The 21,521-nt window shown below is 45.6% G+C and overlaps 1 protein-coding gene across 9 annotated transcripts in view; it reads right to left on the reverse strand.

Annotated features, from left to right (window-relative positions):
- TLE3 (TLE family member 3, transcriptional corepressor) overlaps positions 1 to 21,131 on the reverse strand; it is a 44,843-nt gene extending 23,712 nt beyond the window's left edge. For 4 of the 9 annotated variants that reach the window (XM_084641497.1, XM_084641493.1, XM_084641492.1 and 1 more), the window contains exons 1-6: positions 20,662 to 21,131; positions 20,144 to 20,244; positions 19,440 to 19,503; positions 18,236 to 18,280; positions 3,390 to 3,452; positions 2,752 to 2,826 (exon numbers count right to left, since the gene is read on the reverse strand). In XM_084641497.1, the coding sequence (XP_084497623.1) occupies positions 2,752 to 2,826; positions 3,390 to 3,452; positions 18,236 to 18,280; positions 19,440 to 19,503; positions 20,144 to 20,244; positions 20,662 to 20,685 (372 nt within the window). In that variant the 5' untranslated portion in view covers positions 20,686 to 21,131. Of the gene's footprint in view, positions 1 to 2,721; positions 2,827 to 3,389; positions 3,453 to 18,235; positions 18,281 to 19,439; positions 19,504 to 20,143; positions 20,245 to 20,661 lie in introns of all 9 variants that reach the window. The other 5 variants (XM_084641490.1, XM_084641489.1, XM_084641491.1 and 2 more) reach the window with 2 other exon arrangements.
- Positions 21,132 to 21,521: the final 390 nt, after the last annotated feature.

Genomic DNA, 21,521 nt, shown 5'->3' on the forward strand with positions numbered 1-21,521 from the left:
ACAAACAACCCAACAGCAATAAGCAGGGGGTGTGCACACAATGGAGAGACAGGAAGTTCGCCGAAGATCCCATCTCTCAGCTTCATGTGTCTGAAGGAGCTCTGAGGCTGCAAATGACACTAGCTGGCTCCTTTCAACGGCTGAGCAGTTCAAGAACCTTGTCCCAGGGAATCAAGAGCAGGGACTTCTCCAGGGAAGGGCTGGCTCTGCCGCACTGGGCAGTGCCCCATGTTACAAAGGCCAGGGTGCTCTGTTCAGACAGCCTTTCACGCTCGGACTGCCGATTGCCCTACAGAACCACCCAAGTCCTCCAAGTGTCATGGTCAGCGCCCCCAGAGAGGCATGCTCTTGTTCCTTCCAAAGAAGCAGTATTGCTCTGTGGCTCGCTGTTTATGGGCATGAAAAAGCAGCGGGAATTACACAACCAGTCTGCCCCTCAGAGGTTGGGGTGATCCCCTCCCCCCTCTGCAATGCCTAGTGAACCAGAGGTCAACACCAAGCAGATCTGCCACATTGCAGCGCATATCCGCTAAGCCATCGGGGGTGGGCCACGCACTGCATTAATGTCGAACCCTCTCTCCTCTCGCACGATCAAAGCTCATGGTGATCTCTTGCTGTCTTTCTGACAGCAGCCACTTTTGGGTTCCTTCCTTGACAAGATAAAAACGCTTGACTGGATTAGCTTTTATCCTTTGCAAGTGTGCAGTCAAGCATGGCCGCCCGAGCAAACGCACTGAGCGCCTGCCCATAATTCCTGCCTTGTGAAAATGTGTCAGGCAAAACGATTAAATGGCTGCCTGCTTAACGATGGGACGACAGTTGCATTCACTCTGATCTGAGGAAGCAATTACCTTGGAAATGGGGGTCACAGGCTCCACTCATTTACCTTAATTGAATTCCAATATCTGCCTCAAGCTGTCTTGACCTGCTGTGTAGCCTCCTAAATACTACTTAAAAGAAGCTAATCAAAGAAACGTCTCCATTTTCACACTTACACTATTGAGCCCCGGGATCACCCTGCTCCCCAGCCAAAGAGAGGAGCAAGAGCGCACAACTCCAGCGTGGTGGCACCAGAAATGCCAAGAACGGGAAATCAGCAGCAAGGCCGACGACACAGCAGGATCATCTCTTTAAAAGTCATCTTAAAACCCTAGTTTAAGAGGGGCTGTCATGAGGAAAGTTTGCAAACGATGTGGCAAATTGCCTGCATTGCTCTGTGCCATCGGAGGCCAAAGCACAAACACCCACTGCAAATCATTAAACATACTTGAGAACTAGACACCCATGCCAAACAAACAAGACACATTCTTGAGTCTATCAAAGCGTTTCCATGTGTCCCTGCACATGTAATTCAAACTTGGCTTCCACAAGAACGTGTTAAAAGGCAACGTCAAGGAGTCCGAGCCAAAGCTTTGATCTACCTTAGAGGTTATTGGGGCCAAATACCCAGTTCAAACCATCAATCCAGACTCGGTTTTGAGAGCCACCGTTTTCATGGGGCACAACAATTATTGAGAGTCCCACGTTGACAACAGTTCATAAGATGACAATGATGAGGCTATTACCAGGGAAGAGGAGCCACGTTTGCCTCTGCTCCGATAAGAACAATGGAAAGAACCAAGTGCTGGCACAATGGACATGACAAAGTAGTTCGGGGGAAGTTTCTTTTAGCTTAAGAGCTAAATGAAAAATTACTTTAACGCATTAGAGTTTATTCTTTGAAAATCAGACTTCTAACTGACCCCATGGTTCTAGCTCCGACAGACAAAAGGGCTCGGTCTGCAGATGGGAGCGGAATAGTAGTACTCAATTACTGCACATTCTGTTGGGATTTTGAGTAAATACCTGTAGTACATCAAATGTAAGACCTATTTTGAGGACCGATCAAGCAGAACAATTGGCAAAGGTAATTCTATCACTGCTAGAAACAATTAAAACCATTGCAGTGTTCAACTTTTGGGATCTTAGTGATAAACACCCGGAACATTTACATGAGTAACTTAATGCGTGGAACACCAAGTCAATCGTATTTATGGCACATTTCACAAAAACAATACAACAGAGACATCTGATCTCAGGTGGCCAGAAGAAGGGCTAACACATCCAGACCAATTAAAAGAATAACAACCAATCAAGAACAGCCCCAAATCTCAGAAAGGTTTAGCTAGTTTCCCATATTGGGCTTAAATACAGATTTTTTTTACAAAAATTTTGCATTTTGATTGATCTCAGTGATTTGATCTGTAGCAGCATCATCATCACCAGCTGCTAAAAGGAGAAATCAGTCCCTTTCCCCATGGCTGATGAGGCTTTAAAAGAAGAGTAAAAAGTAAAGCGCTAAGAAAAGGTGTTTTCATCACACTGGCAGCACCTCATGCTGTTTAAACCCACCTCTAAAATCAGTTAGAGCACTTAGAGGCTAATGAGGACACTCATATTTGCACTGCAGGAATGCTCAAAGACCTCATTCAGGATCAGGGCCTCACTGCGCGCTGGGCTACAGGGACCTGGTCCCAGCCCTGAATCAGTTTTCTGATTCCAAGACTACTCGATCAAACTGGGAATTTCAATTAGTAAAGTGCAGCCCTCTGGAAGAGACTAAGGTTCAGAGAAACGTTCCTGATTGTCAGTATCTTTGCAAGCTGCCATTCTTCAAAGCCAACTAAGTGCAGGATTGTCTCTGGTCATGGTAAATGATAGGAATAAAAGGGGTATACACACGGTGAGAGGCAGATTTGGAAGTCCACGTACCCCGATGATAGCATTCAGCTCTGTCATTGTCACTTGCTTGGCACGGTCAACAGCCTGGGCAACCTGCTGTTGGTGCTAAGAGAACAAAATTTCAAAGGCACATTAGAATAAGGAATGTTTCCAAGTAAAGAAAGATCAAAGAAAGCCTGGATACCCAAGTCAAGGGGCAAAGGCCTCAGCAACCTACCATCACTTTGCTTGGGGAGTTTGCTCATGAAAATGAGGAGCTAGGGATTAGCTTCAGCTCCCTCCTCTACTGGGAGTTGCACTGGCCCAGAAAGCTTTGAGCAGCACGCAACAGAGCTGGGCACTATGCAAGTTTCCTTTTACCACTCTGATAACTCACATGCATTGTCTGTCGTGCCTGCACCCATGGCCTCTGTTAAACAGAGGCGGACAGTCTTCCCACATTGTGATTGTGCATATTGCAAAACTGACTGTTAAGCCAGTCCGAAACCTTTTTCGTTGTGCCACGAGTCCGAATTTGAACCTGAGTCTAAAGACTTGTAGCACGAGCAGGATGCGTCTAGCACAACCTCCCCTTGGCCCAACATGACTTTCCAAATTGTTCTCATCACTATCAGCACTATGTGAATGGAAGACGGTCATACGGTAACAATTCACATCCATTCCCTTACCTCTTGTGACAGAAAAGGCATGATTTGAGCTAGAATTGTGTTCAATCTTTTAGCAATCTCGGTCTAAAACAAAAGAAAAGAAAAAGAAAAGACCGCATTTAGTTTAGTCTAAAATCACCTTGTGGTGGACATGTCAGAAATATTAATGCATTAAGACAGACAGACAGACTTTTCTTGGAATAAAGATAAAAAACAAACAAAAACCCCCAAACCAACCATCCCCCCCCTTCCCCCTTCCTTCCATTGATCATGTCACATAATAAGGAGCTAATTTTAAAGAGGCATCAAGAGCACACAAATATACCTTCTCTAAATCCTTCATGCCAGGTTCATGGAGGAAATAACTGTTTTATTGATCTGGCAAATTTTGAATTCCTTTTCCTGACAAAAGCTAAATGATGCAAAACAAGATTGGGATAAACTGAACCAGTTTCACGTCTGTCTGTATTTTTTACCATGATGGTCTCAAGAAAAAAATAATCTAAATGGTTAAAATATTGATGTTATCCAAATCAGCAAGGGAGCATGTGAAAAAATGTATTAGCCTAATGTGTCAGTTTCATATCAATCTCCCTGCAGCTGTTGCAAGGACACTGTGGTTACTCTAGCAGATCACTTAAGCCAAAGCAACATCCACAGGTTTATGGAACCCAGTCACACAGACACTTAAATAAGCTAGACTGTAAAGCAGCACAAAGACCAGCTTGGTTTTATTCACACTTTAGCAATTAATCCTCATCCCAGCATGGAGTTGTGATCCTTGTCCATTTTTCTAGGCATCTAACAGAACATCTAATCACCACAGCATTTCTCAACTCATAAATCGACGTTCTCCACTCATCAGTTCACTTTAGGTTATTACTTTATTTGAAAGGGAACTTTAAAAGATCACCGTGGCGTTCAGATAGCTTATATACAATTCCAAAGTGGAGGTGGCTTTGAGCTATGCTGATTAACATAATTCTGAAGCTTTATCTAAACATTTCTGCTGTTTTTGAAGAAATTTGCTTACGACAGTTCATTTCTTTCAAATGTAAAATGAATTCTGCAGTCTCAGCTCAGATCTCCGTGTGACAGCTTGTTGAGATCATACTGCATTCACGCTACTTATTTCCAAGAGTTAAGGGCTTTCTTTCAGAAAGAAAAGCTTCACATACAAGCCCTGTGCAGGTGGTTAGTCCCTGGCGAATCTTAGGCAGTGCTGTGAACAACCAACATCTTACTCTGATCTCGACTTTCCTCTGCAATTTTTTTTTTAAGTCATTCTAGTTAATTCTGCAGCACTTACATTACATTCAAGAACTTTAACCCAAACCCATTTGCACCCGTCAGCTGACCACATAACTCAGAAGTTTAATAAATGTTCTCCACTGTCAAATTGTGGTTTTTGCAACATCTCTGTTGAGTAAAATGTTTTAGGATAAGTGAAAACCTAGATTTCATATGAGTCAGCAGTTCATATTTTAAACTTAAATATTATAGAACTGACTCTTCACTGAGATCCCTATACACCACTCTGCCATTGAAAGAAGAACTTAAAGGGAGAGTTAATGTAACACATCCATATGTGGCAGTGTAAGGGGCCTTAAGCACTGGGTCTTAGAACAGCTGAAAAGTAGGCCATAGACTCAGTTTAAGACACAGATAACAGACTTTTAGCTCTCCAGAAAGGAGAAATCCTAGCTATAGGGCAGTTCAACACCAAGCAAAGGAGTTCTGGAAAAGAAAGTAAACCAAATGTTGCATTAGCTTTCTGCAGTTATGTGCCTATTCCAAGCAAAGCTATGCTTAGGGCCCTGGTGTGTGGGGGAAACGATAGACTATTTAACTACCACCAGACCTTGTGTGATCATAAGGCGGCACGGAAGAGATGCCAAACCCCTATATCGAAATAGTTGCAGCGTCACATTGAAGATGTTTCAAGAAAGTGGGTTTTGCCACAACACCTCCAATCCAGGGGGAAAAGCTACAGGTAAAATTTTCAAAAAGGTCTAACTTCCATTTTCAACAGCGACTCAGACCCTTGGGATCCTCGCTCTTAGTGAAAAACCAATGGGACTTGGTCCTTTTTGAAAACTGTACTCAGGAGCAACTTTCCAGTCATAGGGATTTGTGAAGTGCCAGTCAAGCGCTCACATGCTAAGAGAAGGAGAACAGTATAAATGCCAAGACAGAGGATCCCCCAAGTATTTAGGCACTGAAAACACATTGGCATCAGACCCGCCCATCAGGCACGTGGCCTGTTCTGAAACAGCGGGGAAGAGCCAGTGCTCTGCCCCAGCCACAGCGAAGCCCTGAGGAAGCGTCATGGTCTCCTTTCCCTGGTCCACCCACCGCTGAAGGCCTCCACTTGAAGGCACCATCCTTTCTGTTGACTGGATGGGATTCCATTCACAGGAGGGGCATGGACATGAGACAGCTTTCCCTGCTCCGGCTGCCTACCCCTGCAGCAAGCCCAGCTCCTGCTGACCAAGAAAGCTTACAGTAATGCAAATGGCTGTCAGTCAGTCACCTATTATACGATTGCATCACTATGCCAAAACACATTAGCATTCAAATCTAAAGGGGGCATGAGAGGTCTCCAAACAACTGCTCTTTTTAAGATTGGTTTCAGAGTAACAGCCGTGTTAGTCTGTATTCGCAAAAAGAAAAGGAGTACTTGTGGCACCTTAGAGACTAACCAATTTATTTGAGCATGAGCTTTCGTGAGCTACAGCTCACTTCATCGGATGCATGCCGTGGAAACTGCAGCAGACTTTATTTATACACAGAGAATATGAAAAAATACCTCCTCCCACCCCACTGTCCTGCTGGTAATAGCTTATCTAAAGTGATCATCAGGTGGGCCATTTCCAGCACAAATCCAGGTTCTCTCACCCTCCCCCTCCCCCCCCCCCCCACAAATTCACTCTCCTGCTGGTGATAGCCCATCCAAAGTGACAACTCTTTACACAATGTGCATGATAATCAAGTTGGGCCATTTCCTGCACAAATCCAGGTTCTCTCACCCCCCTCCCAAAAACCACACACACAGACTCACTATCCTGCTGGTAATAGCTCAAACAAAGTGATCACTCTCCCTACAATGTGCATGATAATCAAGGTGGGCCATTTCCAGCACAAATCCAGGTTCTCACATCCCCCCCCCCCAGAGGGGGGGGGCAAGCCCTGTGTTCCAAGGGTTAATATCAGCAGCCTTGCCCATTAAGACAGCTGTTAAAACAGCTTTTGATCCAACTTAAACACAGCCTGACCATCAGGAAGAATTCAAGAAATACTGCTTCAACAATACTGCAGGTCGAAAGTACACACTGGAACACGATCAAACATTTAAAAATTCCTTTTGATAATTCAGAGCCGCTTGTTATCACTAAAACAGAAATGATTAATTAGGTCAACTTGCATCTCCCCCTCCCCACCACCCTCTCCTCAGGAAGCTGCTCCGTTAGCAACAAGATGGCCAGAAAATACCTCCACTGTTAGACAGCAATATGAAGGCAAACAGGCATGTTCTAGACTCGCTGGACCTTTCCCCCAGGTTTTCCAGAAAACTCACCATCTCCCCTGAAACTGCACAGACTCAGCTCATGTACCTTCCATCTAGCGAAGGCTTTTCTAGAGCACTCAGCCACCTGGTATCTAAGCACTTAAAATAGCAGTTTAAGAAGATAAAAACTGTTGAGAGTGGATCAGGCCAATAGTCCATCTAGCCCCAGCATCTGGTCTCCAACAGTGCCCAGTACCAGAGCTTCTGGAGGAGTACATGGAACAGGGCAATTTTGGAGAGAAGCACCAGTTTTCCCCTTCCGGCTCCTGACAGTCATCCCAAGCATGGGGTTACATCCCTGACCATCTTGGCTAACAGCCATTGATGGACCTAGCCTCCAGGAACTTATCTAGCTCTTTTTAACCCAGTTATACTTTGTGCCATCATAACATCCCAAGGCAATGAGTTCCACAGGTTAGTTGTGCACTGTGTGCGTACGTACTTCCTTTTGTTTGTATTAAACTTGCTGCCTATTAATTGCATCGGGTGACCCCTGGTTCTTGTATTGTGGGAAAGGGTAAATAACTTCTCTCTTCACTTTCTCCACACCATTTATGATTTTATAGCCCTCTATCATATCGCCCCTTAATCGTCTCTTTTCTAAACTGACCAGCCCATGTCTTTTTAGTCTCTCCTCCTGTGGAAGCTGTCCCACACCCTTGCTCATTTGTTGCCCTTCTCTGAACCTTTTCCAATTTCACTATATCCTTTTTATGATTGGGCAAGCAGAAATGGACACAGTATTCAAGGTGTGGGTGCACTCTAGATTTATTTAGAGACATTATGATATTTTCTGTCTTATTTTCTACCCCTTTCCTAATAGTTCCTAACACTTTATTAGCCTTTTTGATCGCTGCTGTGCACTGGGCTGAAGTTTTCAGAGAACTACCCAGGATGAAACCAAGAGTTTTGTCTTGAGTGGTAACAGCTACTTTAGACCCCCATCATTATATATGTATAGTTGGGATGATGTTTTCCAACGTGCATTACTTTGCACTTAACGCTGAATTTCATCTGCCATATTCTTGCCCAGACACCCAGTTTTGTGAGATCCCTTTGTAAGTCTTCGCAATCAGCTTTGGACTTAACTATCTTGAGTAATTTTGTATCATCTGCAAACTTCGCCATTTCACTGTTCATTCCCTTTTCCAGATCATTAAGGAATATGTTGAACAGCACATGTCCCAGTAGTCTTTACTTCTTTCCATTGTGAAAACTGACCATTTATTCTCACCCTTTGTTTCCTATCCTTTACCCAGTCCATGACAGGACCTTCCCTCTTATCCCATGACTGCTTATTTTGCTTAAGAGCCTTTTGTGAGGGACCTTGTCAAAGGCTTTCTGAAAATCTAAGTACACTAGATCCCCTGGATCACCCTTGTCCACATGCTTGTTGGCATCCTCAAAGACTTCTAATAGATTGGTGATTAGAGTTTATAGCTTCACAACAACATTAAAGGGGCATATATTTGAATTCTGGGCTCCCTCATTTTTTATGTACTTTGCACACAGATATTTCAGTTTAACAACTTCCAAAATATTTACTTAGGAAAAAAACAACAACCCACACGCACAAAGTAGTTGGGCAACAATTTTACAGATGAAGGTGATGGTTTGCAGGAGTCATTGGGACAGGCTATTGTTAGTTATGTTGCTGCACCCAGAGTGAGCAAAATCAGTGAAGATTATTACAGCGGGCAGATGTTTAGAGAGATTCGTATCATTTTAACACAGGTCCCTCTTTCCTTTCCAAAGAGCCAGGAAGTAACTATATGCCCCATGACAGCTGGTGAGATTGTCTCAAGGAAAAGTTCTTACGAACCATTGTCCTCCCTCCGCCCAGTGACAGTAGCACTGCAAATAATTTTACTAACCCTGTTCTCCTCCCCCCCCCCCCACATTCAAAAAAGCCAACCTTTGTTTGGCATCACCATTGTATACTTCCAAAGCCACAGTGACATTTCTGAAAAGCTTCAGAGTAGCAGCCGTGTTAGTCTGTATCCACAAAAAGAAAAGGAGTACTTCTGGCACCTTAGGGACTAACAAATAAATTTATTAGTCTCTATGGTGCCACAAGTACTCCTTTTCTTATTTCTGAAAAGCCTCACTGATCAGATTGCACCATATGCTTTTACTAGCTCTTTCAGAGGTCTTCACTGCTCCTTGGCTCTTTGTTTTGAATCAGAAACCTCTTGAAGTGAATACATTCTGAAACCTGTACATACAAGTACATTACCAATGGCTTGACAACACATTGTCTAGCAGTCAGCCCACTGAATTTTCCAACATTGTCATACCTCAAAGAGGTTCTGTAAGCACCGGTGATTTCAGTTGACTAATCTGAAATCACTTTGCACCTTTCACCCAAAGATTCCACAGCACTCTGCAAACATTAAGCCTCACAACACCCCTGCAAGGGGGTGGGGGTGGGAATGGGATGATTATGGCCAGTTTACAGAAGGTAAAGGAAGTCTCAGAAGTGTCAGCAATTAGCCCAAAGCAACAAATTTATCCAAAGGCAGAGCTAAAACTAGAACTCAGAAGTCTTGGGTCTCCATCCACTCTCCTCTAATCAACAGATAACTAAACTGCCCCATCTTCCCTAGCTGTGGGTTATCTTTGTTCTTGTTACAAAAGCGATGCCACGACACGGTACATACGGTACAACCTCAGGGTTATGACGACCTCAGGAATAGAGGTTGCTCATAACTGTAAAATGTTCGGAATTCTGAACAAAAAGTTCTTTCAAAAGTTTACAACTGAACATTGACTTAATGCAGCTTCGAAACTTTACTATGCAGAAGAAAAATGCTGCTTTCCCCTTTTATTATTAGTTTATGTTTAACCCACCACTGTACTATATTTACATTTTTTTTTTTTTTTTGGTCTCCACTACTGCCTGATTGCATACTCCCGGTTCCAAAGGAGGTGTGTGGTTGAGTGGTCAGTTTGTAACTCTGGTGTTCGTAAGGCTGAGGGGCTACTGTATGCGGTGTATAGCGCAGGAGGGGGAAGAGTGAAATCAACAACTGACATTTTACGTTCTTCTGGGCAGCCTCTCCATTGCCCTGCTTTGCACTCCGCGGAGTTCAATCAGAAAGGGAGCGAATGTTTTACTTCGCGTCGGTCGTGCTGCGGATAACAACTGTGGGGCCTTGCAGCAAGGTTTCCGCTTAGATCACAAATTGCTGTGTGATAGGTAAGCCTCTTTAAAGACCCTTTTTGCATTGGCTTATTGATCAAATTATACATAAACTACAATTCCATTAAATATTTACGCCTTCGAATGAAACCTATTGAACTCTTCCTGCAATGAGCACTAAATGTATTGCTCTTTTCGGTGTGATTACTTCTCGGGGGCAGGTTCAGTTTTGTTTTTCCTGGCTCTAACAAATCCTATAAGCACAGGGTCCTCATTTGACATGGACCCAATTGTTCACTGCAGCCAGGAAGAGACACCCCTCTGGTCATAAGCTTGTACTGTTACTGCAAGGTCATCTCTGTGCAAAATAAAGAACCCTTCACAGTTTCACTCAATTCTCAAAGAGGGCATTGTATAAGGAAAAAAGAAGGGGACACTTGCTTTTACTCAGAGCTACTTCAGAACTTGGCTTTGTTTTGTTTTTGCTTTTACCAGTACTTTAAAAATCAAGTTTTGCTTAAACTTCCAGCAAGGATTTGGGAACCAAACTTAGGTTCTGTTTTTTAAAAAAGGACACTTTCCTTGTGGAATTTAGAAAGGAAAACAAAGAAAACCAGTATCTGTAGAAACGTTATGTTTACGACTGCTAGGTTTCCTGTTAACATAAGATTCCATAATCTTTAAATATTTGTTCACTTTAATTTTGCAGTTCCCAAGCACATTAAAAGCTGTTTGTCCCCGTTAAGGTTGAATCGGGCTCTAAAGGGGATCACTGGCTGGCCTAGAACAGGGGAAGGTTTCATGCATTACACCTTCCCAGTATCACTACCCATTCATCAACTCCCCTCCAAAGCAACGGAGCCCTCCCCCGAGTGCCACCGGGCAATTCCTGCCAAGAAAAATCTCAATTCATCTCCGTTAGATTGCCATGGCAACCTCAACAACCTAATCCCCGCAGAACATTATGCAAATTGTGCCTTTGCTTGACCGCAACAGGCTGTAAAACCATATTACCCATGCCAAGGCAAGTCATTATGCTGAGTTTTCGGGCTGCCAATCTGATCAGCTCCACAAATTAACACTGGATAAAAAGGGACCTGGATTTTTGCAGAGCAGGTGGGTGTGGTTGGAGGACAGTGTGGGAGGAAAGAGAGACAGACATGTCAGCTGCTAAAGAGTCTTGAGTCACAGCAAGTCTAAGACACTTTGTCAGGGCAGCTCTCCCCGGCTTCCACGCCTGACTGCAGCTTCATGGCCTTCCATACAGCCCTTTTGTTAGAAATGGTTGGGGGTGGGTAACTAGTGTGCCACCAAAGTTAGCAGGACTCACAGAGAAAGAGAGGGTCTTGATTTTCAACCCACAGTAGTACTTGCCTGGAGCCACATGAGCTTGGACTGTGGTCTCACTAGCGAAGACAGGCTCTGGAGGGTCTGATCTGATCTTGGTTGGGAGACCTCAGACAGTGCAGCCGAAGTGGCGTGGGTTGTGCAGTTTCCAGGAGAGGTATCAGTCAAGGACCTGACCACATGTGGTTGTTCCAAAGCCCACTGCATTTTCCATTCAGACCAGATCCTAGTTTGGGTAGTTAAACTCTGTCCAAAAAAAATAAATAAAAAAAAAAAATAAAAAGCCACCTTCCTCTGCAGTCTTGACTGGCGCGGTTATTCTTCTTTTCTGAGAACACCAGCTCAGCACTGCGGAGCAACAGCTGCGTTTCAGCCACAGATGAGCGATCACTACGTGTGCAGGGCCAAAGTCGCTGCTGGGGTAAACAAGCACAGCCCCACTGCGGCTTTGGCCAGTGGCAAGTCTGAGCCACGCTCCAAAGCACTTTGCTTTGCCAGTGTAGGAGAGACAGACAACTGGAGGGGGGGGCGGAGAGGGGGAGGCACGGTCAGATGCTTGTGCTACAGCCATCTTCTGCAACCCTGCAGCCAGGGCTACGGTGAAGCAGGTAATTGGCTGCTTTTACACGGTGCCCAGTTACAAAAAGGACCAGGGCAATGCAAAGGTGAGTTTAAGCCTCACCCCGGGAACTGGCACACAGATTCACGGCAACCACACGGAACTCCATCCAGCTGACCATGAATTGCATCCTCCACGAGCCCGCAGCAGGGGGAGGTAGGCCACCGGCACGGCTACCTGGGGAGATGAGTTTTTCAGTGTGCAATCCAGACTCCAGGTTCACCGCAAATCATTGCTGCCCTTGCACAGAAAGGCTGGGGCCCAGGATCTACTCTGTCCCCTTCCAGGGCCAGAAGCTCGAGGGAGGGGGCACCACGCTGCCCAGAAGCGACCTGTTGCTTCTGAAGAGGGAAGGAAAAGCTGAAGCAGATACACTGTTCCCAAGAGAGGAGGAGAGCAGGCCCTGAGCCACTACGTCCTTCACAGCACCGTCCTTCACAGCACCGAGGCTGGGCTCCTTCCTCTCCAGCAGCAGCGTCCCATCTGACTTGAGGGAGATGCCGCAGAATGGAAGGGCTGGGAGCGTGGGTGGGAGAGGAAGGGGGAAACGTGTATATGGATGTTCACATGGGGCTGTACTGTAGAATGCCAGAGAAAAATCCAAACAGCTTGTTAAAAAAAGGCAAGGAGACAGGCAAGTCTTGAATCTCAATGAATTCTCCCCAGCCCTTCCAGGAACGTGACCAGCTACACAAGTCCCGTCTCTGGCTTGAGGTTCTAGTCAGGGCGGAGGTTGCTGGAGCCACGAAGAAAGGAGAGAGAACATTTGCACAAGTTATAAATCCTGTCCCATCAAGAACACACAGCTGGCCGCGTGATCGGTATGCTTTAGCCTCAGGGGCGGTTACAGTCACCCGCTCTGAAAATGGGCTAAACAGCTGTTCCAGCTGGGCTACCAGAACCCACAACACTCTAGGACACAGAGAGGCCACAACTGGAGCACAGACAATGAAGTCGGAGGGCTCTCATGCAAACAATATGGAGAGAGCAGGATCGGCTGTTACTGCATTAAGGGACTAACCCTGCACCGTAGTGATTTCTCTTGGTTTCAGACACACCCGTCTATTGCTCCATCTTCAGAAATGGACATGGCAGAGTGAAGTTTAAAATACACAAATCACCTTTTATCATACGAAACACGTGGAATTGGATTTGAAACACTGAAGGTCTCCCATAAACCGACTTAACACCCAAACTAAAAAAACTCAAAAGCCATTTGGTTTCTAACTCGGCCAGTTCTGCCGAAGTCCTGTACTCACTGATCCACTCTGCATTACACAGCAAGTTCAAGGCAGAGCAACCGTTTCAACCTGGAATCTCATTGCTTGTGTCAGTGTCATTGTTCTGCACCCAGTGCAATGAGAGGATTAAACAAACAGGGTAACCTTTTAGACTGTATTGATGCCGGCACAGACATTGCAATACTCCACAGCCCAGGACGTCATTTGTCCGCAGCCAGTTCCTTTCCCCAAACCTTGTCTTCACTTTAGTGCAGGTGAAGCTCCATTTCTAATGGTCTAACCTTGCACTGGCTTGACCACCCACAGATACCCACTTGAAATCTTGGAGCACAGCCTGCGTCAGTACAGAGAACGTCGGAGCACCCCCCCCCCCCCGATACACCTTCAAAGCCAGCTACGGCTACAACCCAAGCAATTCCAGTGCAATTAGTACCCCTGGCATAGAAACAGTCACAGCACCAAGTCAATTAGCCTCAGAATATTCTGTAAGAATATAGCAGGTTAGCAACACGCAGCCAGTGAAGGCACCCAAGCCAGACTGTTCCAACATCACAGCGGACTCCCCTCCAGAACAGACACGACATCACTTTGCATCTTACAGCAAAAACTGACTGGAAAGGAATAGGATTTAGGATACTATAAATACTGGATCAAATTCATCCTTGGGGTGAGTATGTCTGCTGATGTCAGGGGAGTTGCCCTGGGGAGGAGCACGCCACATAGAATTTTGATCCCCACATGGATCAGGTCCCTAACTGAATTCAATGGGGCTGGGGGGGCGCGACGTCATCATATGTACAACTGAGGGCAGAATTCAGTCCACTTTATTTCACCAGTCACAATTTAAAGAAGGCTTTGCCAAAATACTGGCTTTTTCCATAGCAGATTTCAGCCTGGTGTTTAAACCCTGTAAACTCCACGGATTACTAGGGTAGTCTCTTGCGATATGCTCTGCTGGCCACACTGTAACGTGGAACCAACGCTATTCAGTGACTAAGAAAAAACGGAGACAAAAAGATGTCCACAGGAAAAAAAGTCTTCCTAAATGATCTTTCAAACTCCCGTCTAAACTTGGAAGTTCTCCGGTTTAAGTGAAGCCACGTTTTCACCTTTGTTGAAAGGAAAGGTCTAGGTTAAGAAACATTCTCAACTACCCATAGCAGACAATTCAGATTGGTCTGATTTTATATCATTTGCTAGTCAGTAATCAGGGGTTTTTTGTTACTATCTGTGCCCTCCCACCCCATGAAACCTTAATCAAAAAGGGAGGGGTGAATAAATAATGCCAGTGAAGCACTAGAAGCATTTGTTGAAACCAGGATATTGTCTCTTTAAGCACATGAAAATAAGGTCCTTAAGCAGTGTGGTTCTCACTCTGGTACACAATTATGGGTACTTTCAGCTGTCTAGCACTATTTCAAGTGCTCTCTCCAAACAGGCTGTCAATGGCATGTTGAAAGCTATTTGCGGCTGCTATCATTATTAGCAAAGTGGAGAGCTTCACTGATGAGAATTAAATTCAGGGAGGGGGTGTGGAGGGGCAAGCTACAATCCACAACAGCAGAAGGCAAACAAGGCTACCTTAGGGAATAAAGTTCAGAACAGGTATCTTTAGATCTGCTGCCAGGATTCCTGACACTAATACCGAAAACAACAGGAGTTAAAGGTGGGAATTAATGAGCCAGCTGTCACTAAGGGTTAAAATAGCTGGAAACTATTTGTTTCTACCTTAAGATGTCAGAAAGTATCATAATAAGCAGGTTTCAGAGTAAGCAGTTATTTGGCTTCTTAAGTGTTTAGCGAGTTATTATCTGGCACGCCTTGCTAACAAGAATGATAAAGTATATCGTGTTCTTGGAATATTCCAGAAGAAGCAGGATTCGCTCATGAAAGTGTCAATATGGTTTAAATGTGTTCCAAGGCCAAAGTCTTAGTTGAACTCTAAAAACAAGAAATGTTTATGTGCTGAGCTCTTAGCCATCAAGACTAGAAACTAGTGGTATTTACCACCAGGCGTTCTGTCTCCCAACACATGATTAGTTGCTTTTCTGGATTATTCAATTAGATTATTTCATCCAAATCTTTCTAGATGATAAAAAGCAAGATTGGACCAATAAAGTGGATGCAATGCAAAATTGACATTGGAAAGAAAAAAACCCTCAGTAAAACTTACCGGGCAGCAACTATATATTTAAATCCTACGCAGGTAAAACTTGTATTTAAGAAGATTGAATTTGGGTAACATAGCACTTACCACAAGAGACTGTGGCAGACACTAGGAGTAATTCCCTGAATCATATGCAATAGAGTGAGTTGTCACTTCATACATAATTCCTTGCATGTAGCCTATGGAGTCATTCATGAAATCACCTTTATTCTTATTTCTCTTTGTGATTTGGTAAAGAGAAAAAACACACACACTTTTAATATTCAATGTAGAAGAGATAATCTGTTATATAAGCCTACAGACAGGCAATCCCCTTTTGCTTAAAGATGAAGTATCCATCAGTGTTTGTCTCAGGCAGATGTAATCACAAGCAGTCAAGTCTGGAGGGCAGGACACTGCATGAATAATTCAAGCACTCCAGTCTACTTGATTGTGTGCAGATAAACACAAGTCAACCGCTAAACAGGTCAGCTGATAAACTTGTTTGTTCAGGACTAGCCACCCTCAGCCAGATGCACCCAGGACCCACACTGCAATTAGTGGTAGGATTTATTTTGTAAAGCCCTTGCAGTCAGGAAGAGTGACAAACCCTTTTAGATTATACTTGCTCTTCTCTCCTGAGTTCTCACGCCCTCCCTCCCTCCCCCTTGTCCTCTTTGCTCATTTCACCCAATTCTGAGATTCAGGAAACAGACTATACGGTCATTTCAGCTGCTAAGGCAAGGATGGTGGCTCTGTTTTTCTGAAGCATCAAGCACACCATTGGTGATCAAACAACAAAAACAGCTTCTCCTCAGAGACCCTGTCCAATTCTAATATAAGGTACTGGACATACAGCCACCCGCGATGATGAAAGCAGCCAAGAAAGGTTCCACTCAGGAACCATTTGACGAATATCCTTATTTAGACCTTTAAAATGGAGGAACACAAGACAGGGAACACCAGATCCACCCAGGCTTCCCTGTTAGGGTTCGCTGTTTTTGAACAGTGCCCCAAGATGTAAACACTTGTACATAACTAACATTGTTGCACTGTAATAACATCAGTATGCAAAATTCCACCAAAGGGAAGAAGGCCTTTCACTCTCTCACAAAAACACAAACTGTAACACAGCTCGCAATGTTACAGAAAATGGCAATCTAGCAACATACCCTAACTCTACCCTACAGCTCTGCCACTAGGCATTTTAAAGAGACTAGCCAGGATGAACACCTCATTCAGTTTGCCAGACTAAATGCTGCGAAAGAAGGTACATTTCATTTTATGTCCCTGCATACGTCACAGATTTCCAAAAAGAGGAAAAGAATTCCAGCACACGTTGTGGAGGTAAAACGTATCCTGTAATAAAAACAGCACGTTTTGTTTTGTTCTACGACCCAAAATGTACTCTCATAAAAACATTCAGGGTCTGTTGTCCTCTTGACAGAGACATAAGACTCCCATTAGCAATGGGATATAACTGCATCAAAAGGTCGCATCACCCAAAGAGATCTACGTAGAAATTCTATCCTTACAGGTCTCTTCGGCTTCATAAAACCAGAAAATGCTACAGGCTCCCCAAAGCACTGCACCACAAAGTCCATCTGAACAGGTCTTTGCATTTCCCCCTACACAGGTCACTATCCAAACACGAGGACACTTAGCTATATTAGCTAATCTACTGCTCCCTCTTTATATGAATGCATATAAAACTATCAAAATAAGTCTGTAAATCACAGTGCATCTTTGCCAGGCAATGATCCTGTCAGAAGGGAAGCAGCAAAAAAAAAAAAAGTATGGCTAGTCAGCATGGGCAGAAGAAATTTTGCAAGACTAAACCCAATGTAAATTATTTTTGTCACTGTTTAAATAATTCTATATACCTAGCAAGTCTGTATGAACTGAAGGGGAGAAAAGATAAATAAAGCCCGCACCACTGTGTATTTAAATAACATGTATTGAATCTAGTCCACTACCTAGTTACCTTATAGTACCTTGTTATTCAGGAGACTGTCAATACGATTTACATTGCTATTAACAAAAACACTGAGTCAAACTGGTTTGATTCATGAATTGCAAAGATGATGTCACCTTATATCTATCTGAAGTTCTTAGAACTACTTTTAAAACCAATAAGCAGCAGCACCGCAAATAATCAGGTCTAATCTCAATAATAACTTCATTCCTTTAAGTTTTACCATCATGTGCCCAGCCTTTAGGCTCTTTAGCTTTAATCTTATCAAGGTAGCACATCACATTCTGCAACAGTCCTTCATGTTTTCCCTTTAGGCAAATTATACATTAGAGCAGACAAAAGTTGCAAACATTTCTTCACCTTCCAGATGTAGGATGTAAAACATGGCATTGAGCCACACTGCAGTGGCTGCTAAAATCCTACAAGACAATTTGTTCTGAAGTCATACATTCCAGTGCTGTATTAATTAGAAGAATGACCTTAAAGAATGCTGAGTTGCACCAACAATCAAATCTGTATTAATTAGCTGTGTTTTTCATGTTTAATCATATACACAAGATGTGCTAATCCGGGTACACATCTCGGTATGAAAAGTTCACAGCATTACTTTCATCTCTCCTTGTAAACAATTTAAAAAAATCTGAAATCTTCCCTAACATATGCAAAAGTGTTGGACTTCCATCAACTCAGTTTCATATTTACTCATGGTCAACAGCTCCACACAGGTGTAACCCCAACCATTTGACCAGTTAGCTTTTATTTATCAAAACCAGGACTTCATTTTCATGGTTCAGGGAAAGGAGACAGGATATGGAAGAGAATCACTCACCTGTTTGTGCATTTCAATATTCAAACCATATGACATTTCGTAGTACTGGGGGGGAAAAAAAAAGTATTTTTTCATTGATTTTGCATAAGACCATTATCAGAAAAGCCTCCTGGACAGAACTGTGCTCAAAGCATATTAAACAAGGAAATTTTAAATCATAATAGCCACATGCATGTAGGGTTTAAGAGACACACACGTAACAAGGGGATACTACTTTTCTCGTTCATCTATTCCCTATAAGTTAGTTAGAAGAAACAAGACAGCAGCTTACCCTTCCCCCAGAGCTGTGTGCGACCAGTATGTATAAGTTCGAATAGAAAAGTTAATATACTGCAATTTGGCAAACATCTTGTAATTTTTCCTTTAAAAGTTATTTCTGCCCTGTGTCCTACATGTCTTCTTTTGCAGTCAGGGAATGGGCCTGTACTTCGAAAATGAACGCTGGTCACACTAAATTGATTAGAAATACAAATCAAAAGAATCACCTCACCTACTGCCCCTGTAATGCAACTAGAGTGAAAAGATTTCTGTAGCAACAAAAGAATCCACTTTCCTCAAAGCAACTGGGAGAGATGATGTCGTAACAGGCCTTCTCTGGCCTCAGGCAAAACAAGGAGCAGTCTGACCCCTGTCTCCTAACATCAGAAGTTAGTCCAAACACTCCAGGGTCAGCAAGTTGCAAAATGCGTGCTTACAGGGGGCTGAAGTTTTAACTAGGCAACGATACAAACATGGATTCTTGTGATACAGAGTCAGCAGAACTCCTGCCTCTAAATGCTTCAAAATCCTCTTTGGGAGTGTCAGGGGAAGAGGGTTAACAGGAGACTTGTATTAGGTTTCCAATCTTTTTAAGTCTGCTGTCCTCAGGCACAAGTCAGATATTTGGTAAATATAAAGGGAGGACACAAGAGGATCAATGCCTGTCAAAACAGGGCAGGAACACTGGTCACCAAAAGTATTGTTTTTCTCCTTAGAGGATGGTTCACAACCCGCCAGGCAGATAACACTGAAGGGACAGCTGTAATGTTTAGAGATAGGAACCATCCGGCCCCAAGCAAGGCACAGAATAAAGACAACTTGTTCTGAATGGGCAATACTCATTTTAAGGGTCCCGCATCACCACCATCCCCTGGCCCATTTCACTGCTCCATCATCAGCGAATGCCATGTGCAGTCGGATACAAAATCTGATTAAAGTCTCTTACCATAACATAATGGCGCTGCATTTCTGTCTTTTCGTTAGCAAGCTTATCATATTCCACTTTAAGACTAAGAGGATAAAACAGAATAAATATATGTTTAAGAACCCGCAGTGATGAAGTGACAAGTCAAGTGGGGGCGGGGGGGGGGCGGGGAAAGAGAGACACCATCTTGAGTAACACTTCTTAGAAGCACATCACCCCAGATCAGTAGATTTTTGTTTGTTTGTTTTTGTAATAGCCCCTTAGTACTGCCAGGTTTCTGCTCAATGGCAGGCTAGCAGACGTCTTGCAAGCTAGAAAGATGGGAAATTTCAGCAGAACAAGAGGGTATTTTTTTTTTTCTGGGGGATTCCTCGTGGCAAAACAGGAACCTTGCTGGGGGTGGGGGGTGTTTCTTAGAATGGATCAAAGGGGGGAGGGGACCCTAGTGACAAACAAAGGTTCCATCCAGCAGGGATTTGGAGGGGTTACTAGAGCTTTTCCGATAAGCCCAGGAGGCAGAGGGTTAAAAACTGGGGCAGTTCCGAAATGACAAACAGGGAGGAACAAAAGGAGCCTTGGCTGGCGATTGATGCTAGTCAACACAGAGCCATAAATTGCTCTTCTAAAGACATTTTAATACATGCTCTAGTGTGCACTTAAAATCTGTCATTAAACATTTAACCTTTGCTAAGCAGGGAGGGAGACAGGCAGACAGAGAGAGTTACCTGTGATATTGGGCTTGCAAAAACTGGAATTCATCCTTAATCCTATCGCAGGACTCAGCCACTGTGAATTTGAAGCCCGGCTGCCCAGGCTGGTGGGGAGCCTAGGGGTACACACAGGCAGACAAGGAAGAAAACAAGCCGTTTACAGACCAGGGAGAGATGCCTGGCCCTCCAGTCCCTTCCCCAGGAGCCAGCCCTCCCCCAAATAAACAGGCTCCAACAGGGGTCCGAGATCCCCTCGCTACCCCTGAAGTTTCCCAGGCTGGGTGGCAGGGGCGTCGGGGCGCTTCCTGGCACCGGGAGAGCCCCTGCTTCCCCGCGAGGCTCCCCGGCTTGTTTGTTTGGAGACGCGGAGCCCGGGGGCACACTCCGGTCTCAAGGGTGCACAAGCATCACCGCGATGCACGGACAGATTGACACACCCATCGCCTCTGCCCCCCCCCCCTCCGCCCCAAAGATCAAGGGTGGGGGAGGGAAATAGGTTGCAAGGGAAACGCCCGGGGGCAGCGAGGACTTACCGGGTGCCTGCCTTGGGGGTACATCGCAGGAGTTCACCGGCCCCCAAGTCACTCCCCCACCGGCCCCAAGCGCCTGCTGCTCTCAGGCGAGCCCGGGCCGGGCCGCGGCTCGGCCACGAAGCTGCCCCGGAGGGGCCAAAACTGGAACAAAGGAAGAAGCGGAGTCCCGGGCGGTGCGAGCTCGGGGCGCCTAGCAGGCGGGCAAGCTCGCCAGCCCCGGGCGCAGGAGCCGGGCTCCCCTCGGGCGAAAGGCGCACACGGCGGGGGGCGCGGGGCAGCGCCCGCTCCTCGGCATCCTGCTGCCCGCTCCCTCCTTCCTTCCCCCGGGGGCGCTGCGGGCTCCGGCCCCCGAAGGCGGAGAGTCAACCCAGGCTGCGCCGCTCCTCAGCCCGCGGGGCTGCCGCCCGCCGCTCTCCACGATCCAGCCGCCCGCTGCTCGGCGCCGAGAAAACCCCCAAATCCTGCCGCCGCCCGAAGACAAGGGTCGGGGTGGGGTGCGGGGGGGGGGGGGCGCCGAAGCCAGGCCACTTCCCGGGCGACGCGTGCGGGCAAAGGGCGAGCCGGGCTCCGCCAGCCGCTCGGGCTCCGCCAGCCGCTCGGGCTCGGCTGCGAACTCCCGCTTCCCGGGCGCCCGTTCAGCTCCTCGCCGGCCGCATCGCTCCACAGCCCGGCGGCGGCGGGGTCCGCTTCCGAAGAGGGCTCCTCGCCGGCGGGGTCAAGCCGCGGGGCCCCCCGGCCGCCGGGGGCCGGAGCCCGGCGGAGAACGCATGCTCCCGGGGAGCGGCGGCTGGAATCCCCCCTGCCCTGCCCTGCCCTGCCCCTCTCGCCGCGCGCCCCGGGACCCCGGCGGTGCCACCCAC

Source organism: Lepidochelys olivacea, assembly GCF_965140295.1.
Source record: "Lepidochelys olivacea isolate rLepOli2 genome assembly, chromosome: 10".
Taxonomy (NCBI): domain Eukaryota; kingdom Metazoa; phylum Chordata; order Testudines; family Cheloniidae; genus Lepidochelys; species Lepidochelys olivacea.